The sequence below is a fragment of the Dermacentor albipictus genome, unplaced genomic scaffold (genome assembly GCF_038994185.2).
Source record: "Dermacentor albipictus isolate Rhodes 1998 colony unplaced genomic scaffold, USDA_Dalb.pri_finalv2 scaffold_23, whole genome shotgun sequence".
NCBI classification, from domain to species: domain Eukaryota; kingdom Metazoa; phylum Arthropoda; class Arachnida; order Ixodida; family Ixodidae; genus Dermacentor; species Dermacentor albipictus.
This window is the reverse complement of record NW_027225577.1, coordinates 510,385-533,996: the sequence shown is the minus strand read 5'-3', so window position 1 is coordinate 533,996 and position 23,612 is coordinate 510,385. Positions and strand designations below refer to the sequence as shown.

Genomic DNA, 23,612 nt, shown 5'->3' with positions numbered 1-23,612 from the left:
CACCTGATTCTGCAGTTCGGTGACCACGTATACCACGCGAACTCCGCGTGGGTTGCAAGAGGCAAGGCTCGCTTTGCCTGCCCTCCACCCCCCGTGAGTCAAGGGCACAAGCACGCGCGGCTAACCTTGTCAAAGCCGGAGCTTCCTAGCGCCGAGGCCATTTCTTCGCCCTCGCGTTTGGTGATGACGAAGTTTGGCTTGACGGGCTCCTGCTCACGCTTCTCCTTGGCTGCCAGCATGGCCTGGCGCTTGCGCTCTGCCTCTTCCAACCGCTTGCGCTTCGCCTCGGCTTCCCGCGCTTTCTTCTCCTCCTGCAAGAGACGTGCCGCGCACGTGAGCAAAGTAAGAGACCGGGTGAAAACCCTCAAGCGAAATAATTGCGTGCAAGGATTAGGGAAGCGCACACGTCATCATCATCATCGTCGCCAATGCAGCCACACGCTTGACGTTGGCTAGGGGTTTGCGGTGAAGCAAACAAATGGGCAGAGAAAGAGTGCGATCCTGCACCGTGTCGCCAGTCAGTCAAAACCTCGTGTGCAGTAATGGCATGGCAGTGCGGATGGTATGAAGGGGAATGCCATCATCATTACAGCAGCGTGCTCGAACTCGTTCGCTGAGCGTCTAGTCGGTGGCCTGGGACTCGAAAGACAAGATAGAAGCATCGTCTCGTAGGAAAAAAATTAATAAATGAACAGGAAACGAACGCTGGCGGAAAATGGGAATTAGTTTTGCCTTGTCTAACTTTGCCTGCCGAAGGAAACACGATCAATTCGTTTGACTTGTTCTTTTCCTTTCTTTTTCACTTTTTGTTCCAGCGTCGCCCTTTTGTTTGTGTGTGTGCTCGGATTCCATAAATTAGTTTGAAGGATTACGCGTTGGGAACATCTCCGGGTTCGCGACACCTGGGTTCCCCCTGGTCGCTGAAACGGAGTCACCGCTATCACGTGTAAGAGAGAAAAAAAAAGAATTAAGTACCGAGAATAATTGAAACCCTTGCCACGGAAAGAAGAAGAACGGCAGAAATAAAAACACAGCTGCCTGGCGGAATCATCGATTCCAATTATTGAGTCCCTCTCTTTTGTTCCAAACAAAGGAACCTCTTCCCACTTGGCATGCTGTATAAGATCGGTTCCTTCCTTAAATATGTGGACGGAAGGCTTTCTCTTCCTTCTGCAATGCCTCATCTAAGCTGTCACCTTTTTTGAGTGCGAGTTTCTATTTCGCAATTTCTCTTGCTCGCGTAGCGTGTACAAGGTGATTCGACTCGATGTTTCGATGCACTGAACAAGTTATTCTGAAACATTTTGAACGGAATTGTAGTTTGAAACTTCGCGTGAAGAGTACTAAATAATCATAGGAGTCGTAGCTTTCCTTCGGCAAGATATATATGAATACAAAGATGATAATGATGCGGATGACGATGTGCAGCATCAAAACATCACAACCTCTGGTTTAGCATGCGAGACACTGTTTACTTTGAGTTGCCAATGTTCACATAAAAATTATCTGCTATGTACTACAAGTAAGTTCCAACGCATTTACAGCGCCTCAAGTTTGCGGAAGAGGCACAGCAGCTAGTTCAAGTGCTCCCCAACTAATAGCATTGATGTTTTCTCTGCGGTATTTCTTTTCTTCGAAGGCGCTGGCATACAGATGCTTCTCTGCTTAATGCTTTTCACTCCGGTTTCTATACCTCAAACTTGGAAATTCGTTTACGTCGCAAAATCGATATATGCGTAGGTGTCTATTCATATGGAGACCCCATACTACACGCATGAAATGGGACTTCCTGTTAGAAATTGAGCGGACAGAAATGCAAACAATCACATCAAAACAGCGAAACGTAATTTGCAAATGATGATTATTAGCACACACCTTAAGAATACAGGCGTACTTAACATTGCAATAATACGGAAAAAAAATAAACAGGAACATATAGCTTTACAGATTACTGAATAAAGACAGTAGCACATCGCTAATATTATGCCACTTATGACAGCACGAATTGCTACTGGTTTAGGGTTAGCTTCCTGGGCAGGGACTTCTTGAGCGTGGCCGAAACGCTTCTTCTTGAACGATCATAGATGTAAAGCAAATAACAACTCTTCACATAGCTTCTCCTCGCAATTTCATTACATTTGCTTACCTTGTTAACCTACGCGGATATATCGTGCGAAATGGATGACATTCGAAGGAGTTTCCTAGCACCTAAGTGCGTTGCAAATCAGCGGCACCTTCAAATCGACAAAAGTGCAATGCCCGCTAGCGGCCCTGCCGATTATTCCCACTCGTACGTACCATTTCCCTGATTCTCTGCTCTTCTTGTTTCTTCTTGAACTCCATCAACTTGGCCTCTTGCTCGGCTCGCTGGGCTTTTCTTTTCGCCTGCGAAGAAGAACGCAGTGTCGGTAAAAGTGATTGGCATCGATTGCGCGTGCGGTAATGGATTCTCCTGCTTCCAACTTCAAACAACGCACCGGAAGTAGTGGCATAGACGAGAATTTTCTTTCCCGAACGTGAGAATTCAAACGATAACGCGCCTATTTTAGGACCAGTGAGATGCCTCAAATCTAAAATGCATTCTAGTGATTATCACTTCACTTTTTCTTTTGTGTGTAAAGCTGTTCTCAGAAACGGGGTCAGTAAGTGGAATACCAGCAAAGGCTAGCTGGAGCAGTCATTATGCGTCACGAAATCTTTAATTTTCCTTCAATAAAGTTCGTATTCCTAATCTACTTCCGTAAGTGCGTCTACTGCTAGAGAAAACTATAGCCAGCAATTAATAGAGATCGCACTACTTTTTCTTCTTTTACAGCAGTTTGGTTCTGGCGAATGTCATGTACAACCGAACAGTATTTATTCGCTCGTACCACCAAATAAGAGGAAACTATAGGAGAATAACGTCAATGTCACTTTTTTACATAATGTCATTAAGGCATTTCGAGTGCAGTTAGCCTTTACTGCTCTTTACCAATATTTCTTATCATACTTCTATGTTCTCGCAGATTGAAAGTAGCAAGGCCCAAGTCAGGCTTGGAGCCTCAACAGCATCGATACAGCAACCTTATAAGATGACAGGAGTCAATTATTTCGTCATCTTATTAACTATATATTTTTTTCGCTTTTCACGATTTACGTAACAATTCATTTTGGCTTCTCATTCTTCTGTTCTTACGAAGTTGCAAACCTGTATCGAAAGCAAAATGAAAAATCTATCTCTCAGAGATCTATCTCTCAGACCATATTCTGAGCATATACCAACAGTTGTGAGAGGCAGCCTTTATGAAAAACAGCCTGGTTATGAAAGAGCATACAATGCAGTTAATATGATCTCGCAGTATGCATACTGTCTGTCCCTAGTCCTGACGTAAGCTGGCTATCAAGCGGACCAGTCATTCTCCTAACGGGACCCATCTTGCGTAACTTTTGTTCCCTCAATTACCTTATGTAGGCATTCATGCAGGCATATAGGCCACAATTATCTTGTACAGGCATTCCGAATGTCTTGTTTTTCCTGCGCGCATTGAACAATACTTACCGCAAGGAACCAGTGCTTGGTGCCCTGATCAACTTCCTTTGTATAACAATGTTCGAAACATTGCAATTGGGCCTCTAGTGGAGCACTGGGTACGCTGTAAATTTGTTGGAGCCACATACCGCCATAGGCTTGGATCGAAGATGCGAGAATACTGGACAAAATCTGTCCACTGTTCGTGAACTCCTCATGCATACCGCTACGTTGTGCCTCGTAGCATTAACAGTGGTAGCGGACGTGACGTTACAATTTTAGGGTTGACACACTTTTTTTTTTCGCCCTCACTATAGAGCGCACTCATATGACATATAGCTGGCACTTCTTTCAAGATCACATGTTTTTTCTATAATCACTATCGCTCACTGCAGTTGGAGCCAGATATTAGAAGAACATACGCAATTTTATTTGTTTTTCTCGGTATTTCTTCAACTTCTCGTACTACTTTTACTGTTATGTCAATTTTTTTAAAACCTGAACCCCCGTTATTTGTGAATAGTTGCTTGTATCGGTTCACGCTGATGTTTTGTGGTTATTTGAAATCCTCTGAATGGTAATGACATTCATAATGTCATAAAATGCATGCAAATCGCCTCATGACAACTACTGAACCATTTTTTCCCACTGTGCTTCATCGCTTATACCGGGTATCTTTGCGAACACATTCGAATAATTTTTTTGATTGCCTGGGCCAGATAGCACATTTCTAGTCCATGAGCCGGTCTACTCGTAGAGGCCGACATTACTTGCACAAAAAAATAACGTGCATAATCGACTAATTAACAGAAATTCACACATTCAGTTTTTAATTAATGACCTTGTGATACATATTGCAATTTACAAATTCTAGCGGGTGAGACTGCAAGGCAACTGCATTTGAAAAGAATTGGGTGAATAGCACCATTTACGAGATATGCGCCCTCAAACTTGGGGTAAAAATGCACTGTCAATCCACTTACTTTCTTAACAAAACGTCGTTTTATGCATTGAAGCACAACCGGAACTGACGCCATTGCACTTCTCGGCAAAGTTCGGGAAATATCTCGAAACTGATCTCATCCTATAAATATATCCCAAGTGGATCCGCCTTGCGAACTCCTCGGCTAGAATTTGTAAATTGCAATGTGCCATAAAGTAATTAGTAATTTTTGTTAATTAGTCAAGTATGAACTTCTATGTCCGCCTCATCGAGTAGACCAGCTCACGGACTACAATAGTGCTATTTCCCCGAGGCAATATATCTATATTTTTTCGTTGAATGGGTTCGCTGAAACACCTGGTATACTGCTTACCACAAACGAGGCGGTTTAAAATTTAATAATGCTGCGAGGTTGGAGGCGTCACTCCACGACCTCACCCGGATATTAAAGCATTGGCGGATGTGGTCAACAGAGAACTCTGCGGCCTGTTCTCAGTTGGCAACATTCTAGCTCGATTGTCTGTATTTATCGTCACAGTATCTTTGATTGATCGAGATAGCTCAGAATGGTTATACGGCCTACCTGTCGTTCTTTTAGTTTCCGCAGTTCCTCTTCTTCCTTGGCGCGTTGTTTCTTCCGTTGCTCCAGGTACTCAGTCCACATCTCCTCCTCCTCCTCTTTCTTCTTGCGGAGCTTCTCCTGCGAACACAAGACGACAATGCTCAGAATGAGGCGGATGTACAGCGTGTGCACCTGTAACACAGATTGCTTAGCTAGTACCCGAGACGACTGTGAGCAGGGACTGTCTGGCAACTGAAAGCCACGTATATGACAAGAAAAAAATAATGAAAATGCCAGCAGGGGTTCAACTTGCTCAGAAGCAATAGCTCTTATCTGTAAAGCATAGTCTAGGTACACGAGATAGTCCAGTTAGTAGTCTAACTTTTATCCAGTCACAATAAAGCACAACGGAGATACCTGTGACAACACACAAGCACAAACATTGTAATACTACCATGCATGGGTGTATTTTTGCTTGGTGTTTCAGATTTTTGCCAGTAATCACAGATATTCGGGCGTCAACTTAAAGCTGCAAGTTGAAAGCGGAGCGAATTTTGCGGGTTCTGCCGTTGTTACTTAAACCTTTGTAGAATGGCCGCATATTTCTTTAAATACCTCTGAAATCTGTTTGCGTGCCATGAGTAAATGAGGTGCTTAGAAATAGTTGACGGCGAGTTCCACTACACTACACCAAGTCGTTTAATTAAAAAGAGTGGATCATATTTGTCCTGCCAAGACTAAATGGTTTTCAATAAACTGGGACGTGCAAGTCCGATGGGCCCTCTGGGGTCCTAATACAAAGTTGTTTCTGACTACTCCCCTCATGAAACAAAACCCCTGAAATTTTTTGAGCGACATGAGTAATTGGTGTGCTTAAAAATAGTTTGCAACTAATTACACTTCTCTACAACAAGCCGTCTGTGTTAAGAAGTGGGTCGTATTTTTCGCACTGACCTTCAAGGGTGTCAATGCAAAATTACATGCAGCCACTTCTCTCCTAATGTAGACCGAAGCATGCCAGGCCAAGTGGCGAAGAGAAGAAGATACAGTAAAATATCAGTGCCAATCCGCTCATGTGCAGATGGTTGGTCAGCGAAGCTGTATATATATTGCGCTTAATTTAGGGCAACCTTGTTAAACAACTATCTCACTATTTGCGCCCACTTGAGGACATTTCTCTTCACACGTCATCTGTAAATGATATATGACACAAACAAGTGTGAACTCAGTTTACAACAACCTTTATTTTACTTTGAAATTACTTTGAAACTGCTTTGTGACCGCTGTGATGCACACTAGTATTTTGCATTCTTATTTGAGAAACGTTTTGGCCCAAAGTTATATCGACGCATGACCCTTGTACAATAGTTGGTTCACTGGGATGAATGAAGTAACCGAGGCCAAACTCTTCCACAAAGTGGGGGAACCACTACTTTGCTTCCAGTTTTGAGATGTCAACTGTAAAGTATCCGACATCGACCACCGGCGCTCTGGTATCACATGTGACCTAGGAGAAAGGTGTACGAATGCAAAGCCTAATGTCTGCTTTCGATCTGCCGGGCGATATGTACACCGTTAAAATTAGGATTCCGTCTTCGGTCTTCAAGCCACACTCGTCTCCACAGTTGTTGGTTTCCGATTGCAGTATTTCTGATTGAAGCACGCATGGTTAAGCACGTGTTTCATCCTTTGCGTACATGGCAACGCCTGCGGCACGATATTTCGTTAGCTTTCCACGCACTATACCGGGGTATCATTTATCTCTTGAAACGTATCGCAGCATGTCTCGGAGAGACATGGCACGATTATTTCGTTGAGAACGACGTCGTGGGACAGATATCTCGAGTGCAATCCGAGGGATTGAACGTTTAAGGCGGTGAATGCAGTTGCATGCGGTCGTGCAAGCATTGCCATCCGCGTCTTGGTAATGCTTGGGAGACGGTGATTTCAACTTTACCGGTTAGCCTCTGCCTTGCGGGGGTATGAGCCATGGCTCCGCCCTGCACTGCCGCCGGGACCGGCTCGCCATCTCTTTCTTTCGATGTTACGCCACGAAGAAATCCAGTGATTCTGGCCATAAACGGCTTCGCTCTGAAACATCTGTGCGCACTTCTTGCACAAGCGTCCAACACCACCGGCATCAGCTCCTTTTTACACGTGCGCGTTTTCGCATGTGCATTCACTAGGGCGAGTACTGTGGATTCGCTGTCGCCTCAGGATACAAAAGTCGGCACTTATACCGACATAAAACATATGTCTAAATGCGGGAATGAGGAATAACTTATCGGGATTCTTGAGAACGTTTTTTTCTCGCCAGCAAGTATGGACCACATTCCGGAATAGTTCCAGTAATGAAAACAATATTTATAGCTCTTGCATGCTTGTTTCCAGTTAGTGCCCACTTCCAAAAAATATTCTCGCATTAACTGTGGAAACCTTTAGGCTAAAGGCAGCACCAAGCGAATCCGATAAATGCGTGTCTTTGCCACTGAGAAGCATTCTCGGGCCCATTACAAGGTGGGATGCATGCTTGGCATTGCCGTACAAAGGGTTCACATAACTGGCTTTAAAAGATAAGGGAAGAGAATATTTCACAGTTACTTACCTGCACTCACTCCTGCTTTATCAGTGGGCTACAATCCACCGAAGCACAATAATTACAGCAAAATAAGCGTAGCGAGCTTATTGTGATACTGTTTCGGCGTTCGGCACTATCGAATTCTTCGTAGTGCGCAGCACCGCGATATCATACGACGATTTTCTAAATAACCTTAAGACTCACACAGCGGTTACCTAGTCGTTGACGGGAAGGGATAAGGCGTGCGCAGTACTTTAGACGCAGCAGGAGAAAATCGGCAAATGTATCCTTTTCCTTTTACAGGGGCCTAATCATCACCATATCGTCTGCTATCGGTTTATCACAGCCGCTGTTTACCTGCTTTCATTCTGACAGTTAATCTCCTGCCATTCTTAGAGTTGGAGCAGCGTGATATTGAAAATTGCCCTCGTTTTGCTGACAACCTGTGCCAACTCATCACTGTGAAAGCTTTTTAATCTATTTATTGCCCTCATATTCGTCAAAGTCCACGCGATTTAAACACAAGCTCCAATATGGGGCGGAGCTTTTCACACCAATGCGTGCCGTCATCCTGTCTTCAAGTAAACGATGGGATAAGACCTGTATTTCATTCCCGATTTTTTTTTTTCAAGTACTCGCTAAGAAATACACGTAACTTACCTCCATCAGCATCTCTGCCTCCGTCATCTTGGTGCTTTAGTGGTGGTTCCTGAAAGCAAAGGAGCACAGAATTAAGGTAATGCTCTGCGCAGACAAAACAGGTTGATTGCAGCAGCAAACAAAGAGAAGTAAAAGGGATTTCATATCGTTTCGCGTTTCGTTACCGCGCGAGACAATAGATGAACACTGTCATCGTAAACCTAAACACCACGTTCTGCCTCCATTGATCAAGCTCATCAAGTATGTGTAGCAGTGTAATATAATATTGGTGGCTGAAAATACTGGGGTAGAAAAAAATGGGACGGGATATGTGGGTCAGGGGGGAGGGGAGGAGGAAGACTGACAAGACAAACTTGAGACGCTGAGATTTGTGATCTAGTAGAAAGCACATCCTTTTTGAACGCGACTGTGACAAAGCCTTCTTGTCGTCCTGTACTGAAAGCACGTGCACTCATTAGCCATAGATTCGTTCAAATTAAACAGTTCCAATAAACATTTTACCTTAATTAAACTTGCTGCTGGCCTAATTGGTACATGATAATTGGCGTGAAATAGACGCGCAACAACCACAGACAGAAGACGAGACAAAAAATGACAATAATTTTTAATGCAGACCCCATGTAATGGACTCCGAGCACTAATTTTAAATTAATGTCTGGCAAGCTTATGAATGTGCAAAAAATACATGCTATACAGCATATTAGATGATACAATGTCAAGGTGTGTTGCTCGGTGGGACATATACTTGTTCTTAACCTATACACGTTTCTTTTTCTTGTGTTCCTGCATAAGTTGCACAGAAACTGAGACCCCTCTTATTTCAACTTTTGGACATTTGGGCATAAATAATGTAGAAAGAGGGGCAGTCCTTTTCGTAAACATACAAAGCTCTAGTGTAAGTGCTAAATGAAACGAGGAAATTCAAATATGGTGTGTTATACAAAAAATATCCTACCATGTCTTTCCTTTGTCCACATGGCTAATCAAATATTTCGCGAATATTGTCTTATACGAATTTATGATTTATTTACGACTAAAGTTATTTTCATGTTTTCTAGATATGGAGTGGAGCTCTATGCAGCGGCTTTAGAGTTTATGAGAATGGAGGTCGCCCTAGAATGTAAACAAGTTTCGATTAGGGTTTCATGCCTATGTATTAATTGTATTTAGCTTCTATTAGAAGAAATGCCTATTACAGTCTGAACAGTCAAATGCCTGAACTTTTCAGGAATTTCCTTCAAGGACCACAAAGTAATGTGACTGAGCAAACTGTTACGTAAGGAATATGAAGCAAACACGTGTTCCTTCAAAATATGTCGTGCGCTTTTAGGTTCAGGTTCGGACTCGGGGTCACGTGCCATCACAAAGTGTCCCGTGTGTCTTGTTAAACTCAAAATGTATACATACATGGTGTTTTATCAGAAGCCAGCCTTCCTTCATTCCAATGCTAATAAAGAGCGGAACCTTCTTAATCACTGTTCTTTCTTTAGATTACAATTTTGCATAGTTTGAATACTTGCGGTGCATGGAAGAAAAGATTCACACAGGGTACGCAAGTTTTTACATCTACGCGAAAATATAATTCACACGTGCGAAGTATGCAGAGGAGCCTAGTTGTGTAGAAGGCATATGCCGGTGCAGAGAATGCCTCTAAATTTATGCTGCATAGGCTTGTTTATATGTTTTCTTCAGTAATCTGTTCTGTATGCAGGCCAGCATGTCATAGGGTGCTAGTAGTACACATCGGGAGATGGCAGGTACAGGATACACAATGAAATTTAAGGCTGTATTCACAATACCTGCAACCATTATAACGAAAACCATACATGATTATCACACATTCCACTAACTCCTAACTTCATTCATCATTACACGGTGAGGACGCAAAACAAATGAATTGCGCACCACATATTTGCGCCAGTACACGAAAACTCCGACCAATTACAGTCCTAACTAAAGTATCGTCCCACGTCCAACCTCCGATCACATTTTGGTCATTCGATCACACTAATTGAAGCACCTTAAAACTCGCAGAATAATGCCACGAGCGTTCACCGAGATCTACGTTGTCACGCTTTTGTCCGTGATTTAGGCTTGAGTTTTTTTTTTCGTTGTTATCCATAAAGGAGAAATAGGTCAAAATTTCCACGTTATGAGTGTTTGGACGTGAGTGACGTGGCTGCAGCCACGATTAAGTTACCGCTTTGTCATAAACTCGTCCCCCAGCCTCCCTTCCCCCCTCCGCCTTTGAGACAATATAAATGAAGTGCTACGCGAAGAACAACGCACTGAACAAGCGCGTAGTTGCGAGCGTAGTTGTCTCGTCGGCCCTGCTAGAACGGAGCTCCGGCGACTGCCGGCGAGGAACGAGACACCGCGTCCATAAAGGGTGTTCCGACCCGGGACATCCCACTAGCGGGCCAGCGTTGCTGCGCCGGGGCTATTCTGGGCCCGCGGTGCCCTCGAGCACGGGATTGCTTCGACGGCGCCACCCATCCCACCACAACCTGGCTCGCACCTCGCTCGCCCCCCCTCCCCTTTCGTGTAGCCCGGTTTTCCGAGCGGGCTGCGTGTTTCCTACGAGCGTGGGTCGATGATGACAAACTCCGAGCCAAGAACTCGGCGCTCATGAGCGAAGCCGTTGGCCCCTCTGATCCCCTCCATGTCCGGCTTTATGTGTGCCATGGTGGGCGAGCTTCGCCACCGTTTATATTATGTTTCCGTTGGTGGTCCAACTCTGTGGTCATCTCTATACTAAACTGCCTCCTGTAAAGAGGTTGATAGCCTGTGTTCCCAACTGCATTCTTGGGATTCGTAAGGTGACTGCTAAAACAAACTGTCAAAACTGAAACTAGACACAAATATTGAAACTTTCACTTTGTTAATGGATGTCCTATAACATTATCCAATGAATCCACTTGATTTAGAATACTAGAAAGTGGTAATTGAAAGTGACCTTGCTAAATTTACTAAAGGTACTGACTCTGCTGAAGGTACACATTTTTTAAAGGTTTATAAACTAATTTTTAGAGTTCATAGTTTTTCATAAACGATATAATAGGTAGATATAATTTATCAACAGGAAGGACAGAGGGGTCGACTTGGGCTAGTGCGCTCTAGTCTGCTACTCTGCACTGGGTAAGAGGGAAGGGGAGTGAAAGTTTTGATGATAAGAGAGGCGGTGAGGGCTCATGTATATTATGTAGTGGCCCTACTAGAGCCGCGCGTCTAGCTGGGTGTCCTTCAGAAACTTCGGCAGTGCTTTAGTTGTCCGCATTGGAGATGCAGTGTCAGGCCATGGGCCGATGATAGCGTCCTCCGACAGTGGTTTTCTGCTAACGCTGGCTAGGAAAATTTCCAACGTCCTTCGCTGCAGCATATGTGCTGAGCAATCGCAACAGTATGTGTTCCAGCGTTTCAGGCGTCTGGCAGTGTTCACAATCAGGGCTTTTCGACTGGCCGATGAGGTGTGCGTAGCTTCCCATAAACACAAAAGAAATGTTTTAAACCCACGGGCAAGAAAATTTGCTAAAACCACGTTTTTTGTTGTTTTCGTTTTGTTTTTGTTTTTTGCGCTAGACGTCACAACCTTGCAATCTGTGCTGTAACGTGTAAGCATCGTTGCACGTTTTCTTTCAAGCCGGCCCTCTGACTGTTTCTTTTGCTTATTTTAGTCACTTAAGTCTTTTTTGCTTTCATTCGGATTTCATCTTGTTTGAGTTAACAGAGATAACGTGGGACAATCCACATCGATAATGTGTTTTTAAAAACTATCCATTATGTAAATAAATCCCACTTTAATTTGTGCTTTCTTGTGTGCTTACTCGACTTGATCATTATTTCTGAATAAGTTCCCCCAAGATCTGCTGGATGGCCTAAATCATGTAGTAAATGTATATCAGTGAGTTATACTGCCAGCTATACTTCTTAAGCGGGTCAGCCAGTAGTTCTATGTTGTCTAACTATTAGTGCGTTGTTGATTATGTAACGGTAAATTGAAGACAGATCACTAAAAGCATGTCTTTTTAGTCATGCCCGGAAAACATTCAGACATGTTGTTGTAATTGCTAAAACAGGCAAGGCATGTTGTGTGTTATACTGGCATTTTCTTCACAATAGGTGCGTAATACGCGGTTTTTAATATTTAAGTATGTAAAGACACCGATAACAGACTCAGTTTATAGGCACAACAACGCTTCTCCACAGCTATTGAGTTACTCGCATTGGTCAAAATTATTGGCATGTTTGACATTTTAGCATAGCTCATTGTAAGCACGAATAAGACAACATATAAGCCTGTTGTGAATATCGATCATTCATTATAATATTTATTACTATGTCCCCGTACAAGATGAGCGTGAATTTTCCCAGGGCGACTACTAAAACATAATCTCACATTATAGTGTACCAGCACATAAAGCGAACAATACTGAATACCGTCTTTCATGAATGTTGTATGCTATAAGAATGCGCAGATATTTTTTTCCGAGTAAATTTGACACTTTCTGTTTTTCTTTAAACGAATGTCCATAAACTGCTGGCACAACATGTCAGCCTCTCGTGATTCTGTTTTATTTAATAGTTATTCGTCAATCAGCAAATTATATTGCGTAAGGTGGACGCACGTGCTGAAAGAATGCCAAATTAGTGCATTAAAAATAAAATTAATACGTAATAAAGTATTGCTCTTGAAATCTTGAACTCTAAACAAGTGTCACTGATAAGTCGGTGTGGTGACAGGTTTGACATATGAGCATGAGAAATGGGAGGCCTTCGTTATTTCGTTGGTCACAACAGCAAGAAGTAACAGACAATGAGGCCAGTGAAAGCGTAGAGAAACGTAATTGTTATTATTAATTAAAATGTTGAAAAAATATGGAAAATATAAATGAAAGCGTACGAAAATATAATTTACTGCAGATGGAAGCCAAAGCCGCATATTCAGCGGTACATATATGGTGACCAACTAAGATGATTGCCAGTCTCGTAAACAGTGTCTTTTTTTTTGGTTATTGTACTTTGTATACAGGTGTATACTACCGCTCAACAAGATCACTACTAAACACGTTTGTTTCCTTGTATAGCATCTTTTTTCTTCGTGAGAGCGACCGTTGGGGTTATGACAGGAACCTTCGTTCATCAAAAAAAAATGTCATTACAGCAACTGTCGTCGCTTTTTGCGTTTAACTCCGCCGTAAGCGTGAAAAAAGTTAATCAGTTCCTCTTTGCATTTAACCGTATTTGGGATTATGAGTAGGAAGATGATATCCACAAACGGCGTCAGTCATTTATAGCGAGAATCTTCGTTCCGCTAATATTGCACCTAACAAATAGCTACCATGAAGATAAGCCTAGTTATGGTACGTGTCTTGGCCTTCGATGAGGTTTTAAGAATTACGCACTATGGACCAAAAATTTAGAGAACGTTACTGATAGGAACATAAGAGAACTCAGGCAACCAAGGCAGCACACCATTTAGTTTGTTGGCATTCTAGATTCAAATATTACCTGTAAACATGTGCTATGTTGAACCTCTTGTAGGATTTTTACCAAATATTCAAACCCCACCATGAAACAAAGAGTTATCGAGTTATAGTTAAAGAGTTAACGATGCCGTTAGCAATAACAGAGGAATTACACGCTATAGTGGAGTTTTCTACTTTCTAAACAAACATCTTGTAATATAACGCATAAGATTGCGGTGCATCACATGGCAATGACAATTATGTACATAATTTAGGAATATTTTGGAGTTCGGTGGCTAAAACGCGAAGTTGCCATTCAGGAGTAAATTTATATGCTCTGCTATATTGCCTATTTGTTAATTGTCAAAGATATAACACTCCTGGCACATTAAACATCTGTGCACAGCATCATTGAAAACTTATGTGGAAAAATTTGTGTCACGACCTTTTCATTGCATTAAATAGCGTAAACATGTCAACGGTCATGATACTGAATAGCATTTGAGTACAGTTAACTCTGAGCAAGCTAGATAATCAAAAGAGGCAGTTTATTGCAGCGGCACTTTAATGTGTAAAACGTGCTCTGTGCCATGTGGAACCTTCTGTCACCACTCTAGCCGTGGCTCCAGTCATGACAGAACCTCTTCGATATTTGTAGCCGTTGGTACGCTCATCATTCTGTGTTTACATAACTCTTCACTAAGCCCAAAGTGCCTAACGTGTACTATATTTAAAATGCAGTCTTTCCGTGCACTTTTAGACAAAGTATGAAGAAACTTTGAATTTAGTAAAACTAAGAGAATTGTCTCCGATAACGTTAAGCCCACGTAAATTATTCAATAACTTTCTTATCTTCATTGAAGAAACACCTCAAAATCAAGTAAACCACGGATGGCACTTATGTCATTTGCATCTTTTGCTCCGAAAAAGCATGGATTTATTAAATAAGCACAGCTTTAAACCTGCAAGAAGCTTTTGTCTTTCTAGAACCTGACGAAAAGTTCACGTAGGCACAACGCAGGTCGTCAACAAGCTACTAACATAATCGACGGTCTTTTAAACAGCTTCGCAAGTCTGTGCTCCCTTCATGTTTGTTTACCTTACGTTATCCTTCAAGTTTTTTTTCTTTCGCTCAAACAGATCACCTTTCGTTTAATAACGGCAGCTGATAGAAGTGTTACCGTACTAGACCAGTAAAATATGCTTCACCGCAATGAGTAAAGCCAAGTGCAGCTTCACATTCACATACAACCGATTCCTAACCGAGCTAATTTCTTTTCTCTTCAACTCAACCACCGAGCAAGCGTCCTTTCCCTCGAGCAAAGCACACCGAGCAAATCAGAGGAGACGAGACCCACGAGTCGATAGCGAAACAGTCCGGAGCGTCTCGGGTTCGCGCGATCGCAACCGCGCGAGCGTGAGCAGAAGTCGTCGGCGACGGCAAGCAAATCCAGCACTGTCGGTGTCGCGGTCTCACCTGGCGTCGGTGGTAAGGAAGAGGAACGGTGGTCGAGGCGTCCCGTTGGTCGAGTGGCGTCGAGCTGTTAGCAACCCGCAGCCCAGGCGAGCACACACCACCGTAAGATCCTTGCGCGCCCACAACCGCTCCCGAGACTGCGCCGACCCTTCGCTATCACCCGCTCTCTCCCCTGGAGCATCCGAGAAACATGCTGAGGACAAAAAAGAAAAGAGAGAAAGCGAATACCGCTGCCTAAAGATGCAACAAACGAAAGTCATGCTCCTGCTCGTCCCTCTTTCCGCCGCCGACGTCGCCGATGGGGGAGAGAGTGAGTCTTCGTGATGTGTGTATACCTACACCCTTCTCCCTTCTTGGAGTGAACAGCGAAGGAAGCAAGACATACACAAAAGCAAGCAAACATGGCAGTTCGCTCAGAAATAGGAACCAGCGCCCGTCTGAGGACGAGACTGCCGCAAGCCGCAGCGCGGGCATAACGTGTGCCAGCGGCCGGAGCCCAGTGAGACTTCTGGAGTCGAGGATGCGTGCAGACGACGACGGTGCCTGTTCTCTGATTGACCTCCATGCTTCGTTGGCTGCGTCTCTAGTTTCGTTTGGTTACTTTTCTCTCGCCGCTGGACATTGCCTGGAATTTGTTTACAGTACAAAGCGGGGGCTCCAAATCCAGGTTTAAAAGTCGGGTGTAAAAGTGACATAGGACAGGCGAAAACAAGCCCACAGCTTTTGAGGGTGGTTTTGATGTCACCGGTGTGCCAATTCGGCAAAATAAAATGAGTAAATAAACGCCCATTATAAAACAAGACCAGCACTGTCCTTGAATACAAGCCAAGGTTAGTAGCTCGCCAGCCCTACATCATTACCAGCCCGTCTGGGCACGGTCTGGCACATTTGTCATTCCGACGCGATCAGATAATCAGAAATCGTGAAGATGTCGACGCACCTAAGAAAACGCAAAGAGCGCTTTTTTTCTTTCTTGTTCCTACGATACTTCTGTCTGAACTAGTGTTGCGAGTTCCCGCAGGCAAATTACGAGCCGAGTGCATTTTTCACAGCTCGTTGTAATTATAGCCCCAAAAGAATCTACCACCAATTGATGTTAACAAAGACGAAACACTTGTACAAAATTTAAAAAAAAAACATTTATATACAGCACCAATATCCCTTGTATCAGTGCTGCTGTCACAGTGTTCGGCTGGTATATTCACATGGTCTGCATTGCACAGGTCTGCATTGCAATGAAACAATCGCGCACCTTCTTTGTGAGTGCTCTCGTTTCAATCTGCAAAGAGCAGTCCTCTCAGCCACCCTAGACAAACTGGACAAGCGCCCACTGTCAGAAAACAAGATCCTTGGACACTGGCCTACGCGAACATCAGCGCGATCGGCTATGAAGGCACTGCTGCGGTATTTAAAAGACACTGGACTTTCTGACAGATTGTGACTTCACTGTGTGACTCAGGATTGTACGGTGCACTGCATCACAGTAGGAACGCCTTTGCGGGCTGCGTGACAGTGCCCACAGAAACAGTTTGTGTGTACGTGCGTGTGTGTGTAGTTTCTTTTTTTTTTGATCCTTCTCCCTCTCACCTATCGCTTCCCCTTTCCCCTCCCCCAGTACAGGGTAGCCAACCGGAGATAATCTCTGGTTAACCTCCCTGTCTTTCCTTTGCCTTTATCTCTCTCTCTCTTGCACAGGTCACCAATGTTACACAAGTTGAAGAATATGCTTGTGCCTTTATTCGTCTTTTTTCTTTCTTTTTTCTCTGTAATAAAGGAAGCGGGATTCCTTCCATACCTTCAACTATCTCGAACACAAATGCCACTATCAACCACTAAACGTTGTTGACTTTCTCATTTGCTCTCGTCATTGAGCCTGCTATAATGTTTTCGCCCCAGGCCTAGTGCAAGTTTACATTTGGGTTCAAATCCTGCATATGTGTTTAATAGTAACGCATGCAATGTATACCGTATTTTATACCTTATACTTTATACCTTTATACCTTTACTTATACCTTTTATACTTATTGTGTTTCAACAGTCCTGAATATTATTGTGAAAGGCATGGTAACAGTAACACAGCGCATTAAGAAAGCTTGCGATTTTTCCTCGGTGTTATGATGTTTCGATTTCATACAGCATATGTCTGTCATTGTCTGCAGCATTTTGTACTGAGTTATTCCTAAATATGGATCGGGAGCGCAACCGAGCGGATTCCGTCCTTGATGCCCATGTTTCGTCTGAAGATCCTCCCGTTTGTTTTGTATTTTACCCCTTCCAATTGTTCGTGATCGTCATCACCATGAGCCTCCTTAAGTGTAGTGCAAGAACGCGGCTGGCAAAAAATGCCTTCCACTGAAACCAGACGCAACACACCGGCCTCCTACGTATGCGAAACCCTTCTTGGCTTCTCAGCCCTCCACTTGACACTTTTGCACAACCAACTACGCTGAACCACGTGCTTGTAGCTGACTCGGTAAATGTTGTTTGATGATGATGATTACTTCGTTACTTTTCATTAGTATCGACTTTGTGTATGGAAAATTAGAAGCTGTTGTCCGTCCAGTCGGTTTTTGGCCTGTTATGACGGCCATGTTCGTCGGATTCTCCCGCCCCCTTCAGCTTGGCCCACACCAGCTCCAGCCAGCTGATTCATGCTGCCCCGTGTTTATTATTATTGTTTCACCCTCAGGACCCGACATCGCTTGACATGCAAAATTGGGGATTACTCCGTATGGCCTTCGTAAAAGCTCAAGCCGAAGCCAGCTGACGTTAAAGGGGCCGACTTGCGTCAACCGCGAGCTTCACGCTGGCGCGAGGCGGGGGCGGCGGCTGAGCGGAGCTCGTCATGACGTCATCATAAACGCCCCGGACGGAGCAAAAAGTCGGTGCAGTAAAAGTAAACCCACGCCGCCGGCGCCCGTCGTCCAGCGCCGTACTGGAACCGTCCGAAATAACCAAGCTCGCGGCAGCTCTTGCCCCCCTTGCGTTCTTACACGGTTTCCCACCAGGCGCAGTTGTCGGGTCGGAGCGCGCCGAGCGGGGGGATGCCTCGCGCGGTCACCCAGAATAGACGCCGGCCGAGGAGGGAGAGAGAACCGCCGGAGGCAGCAGAAGGAGAGGAGATCTTGAGAGGAGGAAAGGGCGCCTCAACTGCTTTCTCCATAGGAGCAGAAAGCACGCAGGGGAGGAGGGTACTCCAACCCTAATATGGCGTTGGTGCCCAGGGAAGCTTTGTGGATCGCTGGCCGTAGCTGACGCCCGAGATTGAGGAGGTTCTTTTCTTTCGTCCTTTCAAATTTCTTGCTCTACGCTGGCTTTATCTTTCTTTGGTTGTTTCACTACTTCTTTCTATTCGTTCGTTCCGACATTTACATCGTGCTTCGCTTATTGGTTACTTGATTCATTTCGTTCCTTTCTCTCTTTTATGTTTGTGTATTAAATTCTTCTGGTTTTCTTCTTTGCTTCTCTTGTAGTTCTTGTTAGCTCATTTCCCGTATTTCTCGTTCTCACAATCAGCATTTTTTTTATTCCTGTCTTTCCATAATTCTTTCATCAATCCATTTCCTTTCACATCCTAATGATATTGTCCTCTAAATGGCTCGAGGCACAGTTTCTACCTTTTTCGTCTTTGTTAGAAAGTTTTCATAATTTTTTAACGCTAACTGAAGAAGCTGAATCCGCTCACTTTAACGGAAAGATCACGTAAAAAAGAAGTCCCTGCTGCGATTTGGCTTTGTACAAATGAAGTTGGCACTAGCGAAATAAGAAAAAATGTAGCGTAAGCTTTTTCGGAAACTGTAGCTTCAAGCATTGAAGAGCTGTGTCAATAAAGACAGATTACAATCTCTCAAGGGCGCGCTATATTGTTCGTGTGCCTTTGACAAGAGCGGATATAAATTATAGCAGCTGCGATGTTTTTCTAATGACATATCTTTCGACGTTCGAGCACCACGTGCACTAGTTGTTTGCATGCATGTCTTCGCAAAGGGAAAGAGAAATAATTAAACCCATGTCATCAGGTTATTGTGGAAATGTTTAAGCAGATGTCTATTGTACAAGCAACTAGAAACACGTCAAATACCCAATTTCTATAGTCGTATTATGACGATATCTGCCTAAAGCATTGTTCTCGATAAAACAATACTAAATGTCATACCATCAACACATTAAAACTGCGTCGTCCCACGGCGTCCTCGTAACCGAGCGAACGAGCACAGAAAAATAATGAAAGAGCGAACGCGGAGCGTGGAAGAAAGACGGCGATAGCGAAGAGAACGCGAGGGGAGAGGGCGGAGGAGGAGGGCATGGAGAAAGCGTGACAAGAAAAGCGTAGTGCCGCGCATGACGTCGGTGACGATGGCTACGAGATGGCGCCAGAGTAGCGCGGGTCGTCTGTAGGAGAACAAAGCGCTGCATGAGCGGAGGTCTATCTGCAGCGGCTGCTGTGAATCGCGCCCACGTGTCACGATTAGCGAGGCAGTCGTGTCACGCTTCGCTCCGTTTGCAACGTGCCGGACGAGACAGGTTGTCCGCGTGAGCCATTATATAGCGAAATGAAATCACGTATACAGTTCCGCTCAAATTTCGCGTTAAAAAGAATCGCAATCGTCGGTGAATTGTTCTCGCAATGTTTACCCTTTCCTTCCTACAATTCATAATGCAGAGTTAGCTTTACATCCGCAAGCTGTTTTTCTTACGATTCGCATGTAATAATTTGCATTTGTAGTGTATTTTTATAGTAGTCCCAGACAATGAATGTTTTGAGCTCCTGAAATGAAATAAGTAAATTAACAAAATAAAATCACCGACCATTCGTTTATTTGGCAGGCTTGGGATTGTGGACATACCCAAATCTTGAAGTTTCTATATAAGTGAGAAACTACCGAGTTGAAGCCGTCTTTCATTAATACACCTGTATAAATTCAAGGGGAATTTCGGACGTGCAGTGCGGCGCACTCAGATGAATATTATGCAAATCAATATCTCTAATATAGGCATGTTTCGTGCTTTTCTTGAATAATAACAATACAAATAACTCATTCGTTCTCCAGACACCTTCTAAAGGCTTTTGTAATATTATCCTCCTTCACCGGCCTATTACAGTTCCATCTTTATTGCTACGCGGTGAAAAGCGCAATAAAAATGGCATGTTGTTTTTAACATCGAAATATATTCTACAGAGAATATTCCAGAAGTAGAAACCACGTCTTCCTGCATTTCGTGTTCAATTTCATTCGATTTGTTTACTCAATACCGTTAACGTCTCAGAGGAAGTAATTGGTACATAATGAGAAAAAAACATTTCAATATGAACTCCGATTACTAAAATGCAAGTCGTCTGCAAATAACACATTGAGAACATCATAGCCGATTGGGGCTATTTAACATGGGTTCCGTTTGCTGTTCTCTCAATTGGAAGTGAGAGTGTATCCTCATCAACATTATTATTATTATTATTATTATTATTATTATTATTATTATTATTATTATTATTATTATTATATTTGTCGTTTTCTATTTCATGTTTCTTCCCTGTATATGTTTAATTAACTTTTTTTACCTTGCACCGGAACTCTGACCTTAGGGTTGTTCCTGGGTACGTTAAACAAACATGATTGATTGATTGATTGATTGATTGATTGATTGATTGATTGATTGATTGATTGATTGATTGATTGATTGATTGATTGATTGATTGATTGATTGATTGATTGATTGGAAACGCTAACTGCTTGTTCTTAGCTGCGACAGCTGACATTGATTCGCAGGTTAATTTGTTTACGAAAGTCGTTGAAGTTGGCCATGCAAATATTCATGCCTACAATAGCACTAAAAAAAAATCAAAATTTCTGCGCCGCTTTTCTAAAGAACTAGAAACGGCTGTAAAGCTGGACGACCACGCACACAGGAATGTATGGCAAACAAGCCTATATATAGGGTGTTCAAAATTAAGCTTTGCGGTTTTCTTAACATTAGACACTGGGCGGCATGCAAACACACCTGTGCAAGTAAGTTATGTGGCCAGGGGGACACAAAGTGAGATGATAATTATCGGTGTCAGCAGCTCAGTTAACTAAAATTAAATAATTCACTCTTACTTGACTGCAGTAGGTGGGTATGTTTGTTTTGAAAATTCAGCGGCAGTCGTGTTTCTACACAGTATCAGTTGGAAGAATTCTTCCAATGTGTGCTGACGAGTTTCAAACCATGTCGTCTTCTTTGTACTCCGAGCTTAGCGCTTTCTCATGAGCCATGATTCTAGCTGAACTCCTCTCCCATCTTATAGTTTCTCTCTTGGTCAGTTTATGTACTCGGTCTTTTAACTGGGCATTGCTGTATGGCTGTGTTGTTGATTATATTAGGTCGCTTTTTTTCTTCTTCTGATTGTTTCGCGCGAGATTTCTGGTTATACTTGCCTCTAATGGTTACTTTTTTTCGCTGTGCACTGACATCAGGCCGCAGTGTTGATCATAGGCGCCTTACATACATTATTGATTAAGTGACTGATTCATTGATTATTATAATTTACATTATGTGCAGCTCTACTACTCACCTGTCTCGCCACACTTTCTCTCTCCTTCCGTGTATGTACTCTTTCCCTCAATTTTCTGGTATATCTTGATTGTTGTCCATTATGCACCTGTTTATTCTTTTCTTGTTTGTTTTGTTGTTATTCTTTGTTTTTCAGCCCATAACGTTTGCTCGTAGTTATTTTCCTTTTGACGTTTATTTGCTTTTATTTTTCTGTGCACTAGTGCCAAGACATCTGGTCCTAGCTGGACGTGTAAAATATTTATTTATTTATTTATTTATTTATTTATTTATTTATTTATTTGTTTGTTTAATAACAATTGACAACTTCCTCTCAAAGAGGAGGGGATAGGAAGGGTGACAAAATACACATACGCATAACAAGTTTACATTGGCCATTAATTGGTTATTGTAGCACTTTCCTTTCTTTACAGTCTCATTTGGAACGTTTTGACCGCTATAACATAATCGTGGCTGATGTTTAAACGGTAAGCATTGAAATGGGGGACTTCGTTCATTTATATTTTTGTTTATTTCTTTCTTTCTTTCTTTCTTTCTTTCTTTCTTTCTTTCTTTCTTTCTTTCTTTCTTTCTTTCTTTCTTTCTTTCTTTCTTTCTTTCTTTCTTTCTTCCTTCCTTCCTTTCTTTCTTTCTTTCTTTCTTTCTTTCTTTCTTTCTTTCTTTCTTTCTTTCTTGTGCATCTCCTTGTGGCATCACCCATTTTTTAACTGTTTGGTTTCTAGCTTTCTCTGTGCATGTCCCGCAATTTTATCACGGTAGTAGCTTGTTGAACGAGTTGATGCGTGGTTCTGAGCAGAAGGGGGGAGGGGGGGTGAGGACGATGCCAGCAAACAGTATAGAAAAACAGGAAAGGAACCCCAATTTATTTCGTCGCAGTAATTTCCTTTATTCTACGATAACAAGCATACTACTTGACGTGCTTAACCTAACATGCTGCCATGGCAGATAATGAATACCAGAAGAGAATTTATTTATACAATTTGCATAATGCGCACGCATAATGACTGCACTCATGGTGCGTGGGAAATAAGGTTACCACGAAACGTGTATTTAACTTCCCTCAACAGCAGCCGCAACTGCCATGAAGTCGTAGTTAGCTCCATTTAGAGCGTAAGATATAGAAATACTAAATGTAACAGAGATTACAGTTACAATAACTTTGCTAGGTGACTAACACTGAAGGAAAAGTGACAGGAGAATTAGGAAGCGCGTACTTGGTAAAATATGGCGACATTGCTGTGTTCTAAAAGCTATATGTACTTCAACAGATTGCCTCGAAATTTCAGATGTAACAAAGACTTGCTGGAATGCCAACGGAACATTATTGCACAGAAAATTAGACGCAGTGTAGCAATGAAATAACAGGCTCATTAGCTTAATCTCTGTATTTTAAAATTATATTTGTTATGCTACACTTGTGCGCATTTATGACACGCGATACTTAAGTCAGTTTAAAGGAACAAGCTGGCTTTAGAAAGTGGCATTCAACAACTGATCGCACCCTTGTCCTCAATCCCGCGATAGAAAAGCCTGCACAATAGAACAAGGTACAGTTTATGTCTTTTTATATTGCGAAAATACATATGATTCATAGGAGATAGCAGACGTTATGAAGGCATAGCGTGGTCAACGAGTACAGAAAGTATACCTGCTTGTTTTATCAATTATGTACAGGGATACAGCAATTACCACACTTCTGCACAAAAGAGAAAGGCCGGAAAATTCCCGTGAACGAAGTGTTCAGCAAATGTAACACAATCTCTCCAATGTATTTCCGACCAATATTAGGCTATCTATTTTTTTTTATTTAAAGTGTGTGTACTCGTTCTACTAAGAGAAAATATATCAGGTTTATATTACTAATTTT

At 42.8% G+C, this 23,612-nt stretch overlaps 2 protein-coding genes across 3 annotated transcripts in view; one reads left to right on the top strand and one right to left on the bottom strand.

Annotated features, from left to right (window-relative positions):
• The window catches only part of LOC139052456 (troponin T, skeletal muscle-like), a 32,828-nt gene extending 17,469 nt beyond the window's left edge, over positions 1-15,359 (bottom strand). Inside the window, exons 1-5 of one of the 2 annotated variants that reach the window (XM_070529570.1) lie at positions 15,194-15,359; positions 8,252-8,300; positions 5,035-5,151; positions 2,299-2,385; positions 126-311 (exon numbers count right to left, since the gene is read on the bottom strand). In XM_070529570.1, the coding sequence (XP_070385671.1) occupies positions 126-311; positions 2,299-2,385; positions 5,035-5,151; positions 8,252-8,278 (417 nt within the window). In that variant the 5' untranslated portion in view covers positions 8,279-8,300; positions 15,194-15,359. The remainder of the gene's footprint in view (positions 1-125; positions 312-2,298; positions 2,386-5,034; positions 5,152-8,251; positions 8,301-15,193) is intronic. The other variant, XM_070529569.1, reaches the window with a different exon arrangement.
• The window catches only part of LOC135898911 (sodium- and chloride-dependent glycine transporter 1-like), a 968,957-nt gene that overhangs the window by 686,998 nt on the left and 258,347 nt on the right, over positions 1-23,612 (top strand). The window lies entirely within an intron of this gene.